The following is a 6255-nucleotide window of genomic DNA, read 5'->3' as shown; positions in this document are numbered from 1 at the left end:
CCTGATGGCCCCAAAAAACAGTTCCAGGTGGTCCTGGCTCAATTTGTAGGTCAGTAAATACCTGGATACTGGATTCTGGCTGAGTACAAGGTCAGTGAACACACTGAAAACACTTCTGCAGCTGGCTATAAAGCCAATGACACAAGTTTTGCGCAGGCCAGCAGACAATGGCTTACCACTACCATCTTGGAGTCCCAGGAGATAATCCTCTGCGTGTTTCAGGATAGCCTTGGCACGGTCTTTATTGTGGTCCATGAGCGGGGCTTTGTAGCCTTTAGCCAGAGGATTCCTGCTGTTGAGGACATCAAAAGCAGCATCGACAACTCTCAGGAATTCCACCGTATGCTCAGATCCTGTGAACTGAGGTAAGCGCAGGACATTATTGCAGTAGTGGAGTGCATCTGCGACACTCGAGCTGAGGGTTTGAGCAGCCAGGTTCACCTTCATTTTTTGTTTCTGCCACTGCATGTGTGCCATCTTCATGTTATTTCCTAATCGGAGGCCTTCCTTTTCTTGAAACCGATTAAGCTCCTCAAGGTATTGCCATTTGATTTGCCCCCCATTTCGTGTTTTGAAGACTTTTCCATCGCCCCAAGCATTTCTAATGAGTTTCAACATATGGCAGGCATCCAGAAGCACATGCACGTTTTGTGAAGGGTCAACAGGGTGAGGAAAGAATGGCTGCATATTTGGGACGGCTAGTTTGGCTCCAAGTTCCCTGAACATGGCAAAATTGCTTGCAGCACCATCTGCAGTAAGTGACACCACACGAACACCTATACAATGTAGCCGGTGAAGACACTGCCTAATCATATTGGCCCTTTCTTCTCCAGTCATGCCACTGATTAAGAAGTAGCCAAGAGGGATCTTCCAGGATTCATTAACAGACACTGCCATGATGACCAGGGCCTCCTTAGCTTCTGGTAAGGAATAGTTCACCACTCCGCTGCCTACATCAACATATCCATGTATTTTACCCCCACAAAACTCTGTCTGTTTCCTGATTGACATTTCGTCCATCATCAAAGCACATATGGTGTCTTTACCCTGTTTCTTATTGTCTTCCACATGGCACTGAAGCGCACTGAAGGAGGCCTTGGTGAAACCAGGATCAGCTTCCACAGAGTTGTACCAGTTGCGGATTGTCTGTGGATGTGGCAAGACTAGGTTGAAGGATTGACGGACATATTCGTAAGCTTTAGCAGAGTAGAAATGCAAGGTCATTGCAAACATTCTTAACTCCTTAGATATTCTGTGAGATTTTTTGTTCCTACTCACTCTCAACAGAATTTCCCATGGCACACCAGAAATGGAGCCCTTGAGCAGCTCTGCACACTCAGAGGAGATCAGGGATTTCTGTTTGAGCTCCAATTTGACAGTGGACAGAGAGGTAACTTTTCGTTTTAACCTCATTATAGCATCACCCTGCAACCTGATCCGTTTGCGGCACCCTTTAAGTTTGTTCTGCACTGCATCAAGCTTGCGTTTGAGTGTTCTGGGCGAGTCGCCTAACATATATGTATGATCCACTGATGCATAGGATATGCCACTTTGGAGATAGCAATGGTCATGCTCAACACGGTCACTGCTCTGCTGCTCCAATCCCTCCGCTGTATTGCCATCTATCTCTGGCAAGTCATCCTCATTCTGTAAATGGTCTCCCTCTTCCCATTCATTTTCTTCAGTTTCACATTGATCCCAACCACCCTGCATTTCAGAGCCATCATCCTGAGAGAGGGCACCTACAGCGACATCCGAGGGAGGAGGTACTACTGTATGGCTGTGCTGGACTGGAGTTTGGACAGCTTTGAAGCAGCTTGCTCTACAGTAAGTATGATCTGCTAGATAAGGATCAGTCTGACATGCCTGATCATGCATTTTCACTTGACGTTTACTCACATGGTCTCTCTTTTTCTTTCCTCTCTTCTCTTTCTGTTGCAGGCTTTCTGGGAGGGAGAAGATGGAGGGCACAGCTGTCTCTGTCAGAAGCACTCGGCCATCAGTGGTGCTGTAAAAGCATTCCTCTTCAAAGTGGATGGAGCACAACCTTGAGCCAGCTTTGGGTGTCCAGTTAGGACGTCCAATCCTTTGTAGCCAGAGCTGAAGCCTGTCATTTTGTTTTAAAGGGAATCTGTGTGTGTGTGTGTGTGTGTGTGTGTGTGTGTGAGACAGAGAAGGAGGGAAAGAAAAATCATGAAATGAGCCACCAATGAACTTCTATTTAATGAACTTGTATTTAATGAACTTGTATTTAATATTTAATGAACTTGTATTTAATAGTAGTTGTATTTATGAGTAGAATTAGTAGTTTTTCACTGATTGCTTCACTTTTGTTGTACATTTTACCATTAATAACATTCTTTAGCCAAATTATTGCTTGTTTTGTGTGTTTATTTCCATTGCATTATGTGTTGTTGATGTCTAAATCCACACAACAGTACAATTTACGCTATGTGTATGCATGTAATTGATTTAGTTAATCAGGTATTGTATGCAGCGATAGTGTAGATCTGACTTAAACTATTAGATTGAATTAAGCAAATCTTACCGATGTAGGCGCACACCCTTACACCCTTCAAGTGTACTGCGGCTAGTGCAGTTTCTTGCAGCGCAAGAGGGCATTCTCAGTTTTTCTATTGTACTTGGATGTGGAGTTACAAGTTAGTGTCACCTGGAACAATGCAGTCTCACAGAGAACTTCATCAGGTCCCTCACCCTGATTTATAGCAGGTACCATAGCTGGTGTCACTTTGCCTTAACGAGGTTTGCCTGACTGATTATTTGCAGACAATATACTGAGATGCTCTTATTGACACCTTTTCTTATGAGCAATTGCTCTTAGAAATGACCTAGGGGCCTATCAGGTGTCCCCCTAGTCTAGAATGATTGACAAAATCCAGTGCACTTTTGTGGGTTTTAACTTAATTTTATTTGTTTAGCACGGCATAACCTGTGGATAACCTGTTAATAAGGTTTTGCACTGAAAAGACATGAATCTGAGAAGACATTTCAGATGGGTTGGTGTAAAACACCTTGTTTTTTTCGGTGCCAGTATATTATTTATAGGGAAGGTCATCGAAATTCTGCTTTTTACTCAGAGAAAGTCATGGAAAAGTCGGAATTGTAAGGTTGACTTACAGTGGGAAGTGGGCTAGGTGTCCTTTCTTTGCCGCTGTTGTGTAATTTACCGTCTTTAATTATATTAAGGCTATTTTTGAACAACAAACGACACAACAAACAACAACGAAACAAGATCAATACAATTATCTTTATTTGTCACATGATGCATAAATAACCATAATATACACGTCTTCTCATAGGCTCCTCAAGAAATACGCACCGAGTAACGTTTGGCTGTTGCCACCGGATAGGTACCCGCCCACCAACATGTACGCGCAGGAGAGCTCGTGCCCAACACGGACTTTCGTGCACGGAGCTGGATCCAAATGCTCCATGCGGCGCCATACTTGAAAATGGCGCATGCTAACATGCCGAAGCTAATCTGCACGGTCTTGACCCCCTGGCTTCTACGCTACGTCACATCTCCCGCCCTGCGTCCTGATTGGCTCTACCATAAAATCTGGTGCCGAAATCACTCCCAACGGAAGCGATCCCAGATGGATGTGAGTGGAGCTAGGCGGAACAAAATTCAGTCAGAGTCAGGTTAAAACATCATAGGGTGTGTTAGAAATGGCTTGGCCCAAGGATTCCAACGATACCTCATTTCTGAAAATAAACCAACTTGAAACTTGTTGGTGGCGCTAGAGCGACATGATTGAAGACAGACATGAAACTTGGTGAGAAGAATCAAGGGACTGTCCCCAATCTGTGTGCCAAACTAACCCCATACATTTCTATGGAGGACTCTTTGAGTGCTGTGTCTCATTAAAAAAGTCTCTGTTTTAACTTAACTTATTATTAGGATATTGGCTACCCATGTCCTGTCCTAAATCAAACATCAAACAATCTACATCAAATATATTCATCGTACCTTCAATGCATACACACATAAACAAACACACACACACACTAACTAGTTGGATAACAACTTCAATATATTAGTTTATTTACCAAGAAGTGTGTCAGCACTCTTTTGGCACTGATACAAAGTTTGTTTCAATTCAATCTGAATTTGTATCTTAATAGGTTTTATTAACTGGACATAATGCACAACAGAGCAGTTGTAGGAGTAGTAAATGAGGGGGCTTTGGAGTCATGCTTTGTTTTCTTTGCATATTATAGGTGACAACATCTATTTTTAAAGGTGCTATTATTATTTTTGTTGTTGTAGTTTACTCACTCAGTGTATTTGTAATTCACTATCTGTTCTTGATCGGATAATGATCAGACAACAGTTAAGGCTCCATGGCCACAGCACTATTTTTAGACATGTACACCCCACCCATCATTTCAGAGCACCCAGTTAAGGTATTTACCATGGGTGTCCTTCACCGTAATATGAGAGTATAAAACAGCTACAGTTAGAGCAGGGGGTAGTCTGTTTCCCCACAGTGGGTGTCTGAGATTAATCAATGCAGTCTTTTTGCCTTTGTTTGTTAAGCACATAGTTTGAGTGCTAAAAATATATGTAGAAAAAAGGTAGGTGAAGCTGTTTGTGTTATCTATACTGTTATTAATGTATTATTAACAACTGTACAACTCACACACAATTCTAGTGAAATACCTTCATGATTTATTTTATTTATTATACTCGGTTTTTAATTATGTTAGTTTTTTTTACAGATCTTTTAGTATATTGATGAGCAATCTAGTATAAAATATTTAAGTATGTATCTATCTATCTATCTATATATATATATATATATATAATAAATAATTCATATAATTATGACTTTTCTAATTATGATCTGTGCAGGCGTAATATATATTCAAAATATAAACATAAAGAAAATATGCAGGCTATGATCCTTCTATACAGGATATATGCCGATTTAAAAATTATACTTAGTTACAAATATCAGATTGCATCCTGCTGTTGAATGAGAGTAAGTTGAATGTCTTAGCTTCACAATGGCACAAATGGATTAAAAGACATTGTTTATATTGTAGGTGGTTACCTTGAAGAGTACAACAAAATCACCCATGATGTCTTCTAATATGTCTGTCTATCCAGTCTTCTCTGCTGTTTTGACAATGGAAACACTTAAACTTGCACCACCACAAAATTATCCTGCATTCATCTTTGGGACTCTAACCTATTTAAGCATTGTCCTTTGTAATACAATGATTCTTTATGTTATTGTCATCAGTAAAGATTTGCATAAACCCATGTATATTTTATTATTCAACATGCCACTTAATGACCTGGTGGGTGCAACTGCTTTTTTCCCACAAATGGTCTTTAGTCTTTTGTCCCAGAATATTTTTATATCCCATCTTGCGTGCATCTTGCAAGCATTTCTTGTGCACGTGTATGGAGCTGGAGCCCTTCTCATTCTAACCGCCATGGCATATGACAGGTATGTTGCCATATGTAAGCCTCTGAGGTACAACTCCATTTTCACAAACGGTTACGTGATTAAACTCATCGTTCTCATGTGGACTGTGGACTTCAGCCTGATGATCATCCTGTTTGCATTACTCTTGCGGCCTGAAATTTGCAGGACAGAAATAATGGATCCATACTGTAATAACCCTGCTTTGGTTAGGCTTATGTGTGGTGAAACAAGGATGAATAACTATTATGGTCTGTTTATAACTGCATTTTTCCAAGGCTTATCATTGTCTGTGGTGATTTACACTTACTTGCGCATTTTGATTGCTTGTGTCTCATCAGCAAATAGAACAAACACAAGAAGCAAAGCATTCCAAACCTGTGCCACACATTTGGCAGTTTTCTTGATTTTTGAGAGCACGATTTTGTTCAATGTACTTGCTTATCGCATACAAGGTTTACCAACAGGTCTGCACAAGTTTTTTCCCTTAATGATGCTTACATTTCCTCCTTTTGTAAACCCTTTAATATATGGCCTGAAGACTAAAGAAATTAAAAAGAAAATTACCATTGTCTTCAGTAAATAGAATAACTGTTCATTAACTGTTAACAGAGATCAATACCTTTGATGTTTGTATTTTATCTGCTTAGAGGGAAATGTTTACAAATCCTATTTAGAGGTCCAGTATTAAAGAGTTTACCAGAACACAGTGAATGTGTGCAGTTTAATCAAATTAACCTTTATTTATCTGAATGTCAGTCTAAATAGAATTACAGAGTTGTGTGGTCAGTGCTACACA

The 6255-nt window shown here is 40.4% G+C and overlaps 1 protein-coding gene and 1 long non-coding RNA gene across 2 annotated transcripts; both read left to right on the top strand.

Moving 5' to 3' along the window:
• Positions 1–575: 575 nt before the first annotated feature.
• On the top strand, positions 576–2197 carry LOC143121190 (uncharacterized). The gene is made up of 6 exons (XR_012986429.1): positions 576–754; positions 834–923; positions 1081–1191; positions 1288–1390; positions 1541–1827; positions 1942–2197. It is a non-coding gene; the product is annotated as an uncharacterized LOC143121190 (long non-coding RNA).
• A 2921-nt stretch (positions 2198–5118) lies between these two features.
• On the top strand, positions 5119–6042 carry LOC143122216 (olfactory receptor 52K2-like). The gene has a single exon (XM_076283073.1). The coding sequence runs from the start codon at positions 5119–5121 to the stop codon at positions 6040–6042; it is 924 nt and encodes a 307-aa protein (XP_076139188.1).
• The last annotated feature ends 213 nt before the right edge of the window (positions 6043–6255 follow it).

This window comes from Alosa pseudoharengus, unplaced genomic scaffold (assembly GCF_046254945.1).
Source record: "Alosa pseudoharengus isolate Yale_2024_CS ecotype anadromous, Long Island Sound unplaced genomic scaffold, YU_APseudo_1.1 YU_APseudo_1.1_scf_13, whole genome shotgun sequence".
Classification (NCBI taxonomy): Eukaryota; Metazoa; Chordata; class Actinopteri; order Clupeiformes; family Clupeidae; genus Alosa; species Alosa pseudoharengus.
Note: the sequence above shows the minus strand (reverse complement) of the source record. Positions and strands in the feature narration are given on the sequence as shown.

What these genes read in the sequence shown, in the direction of transcription:
- LOC143122216 (XM_076283073.1), top strand. Translation starts at nt 5,119, where the DNA reads ATGTCTGTCTATCCAGTCTTCTCTGCTGTTTTGACAATGGAAACACTT.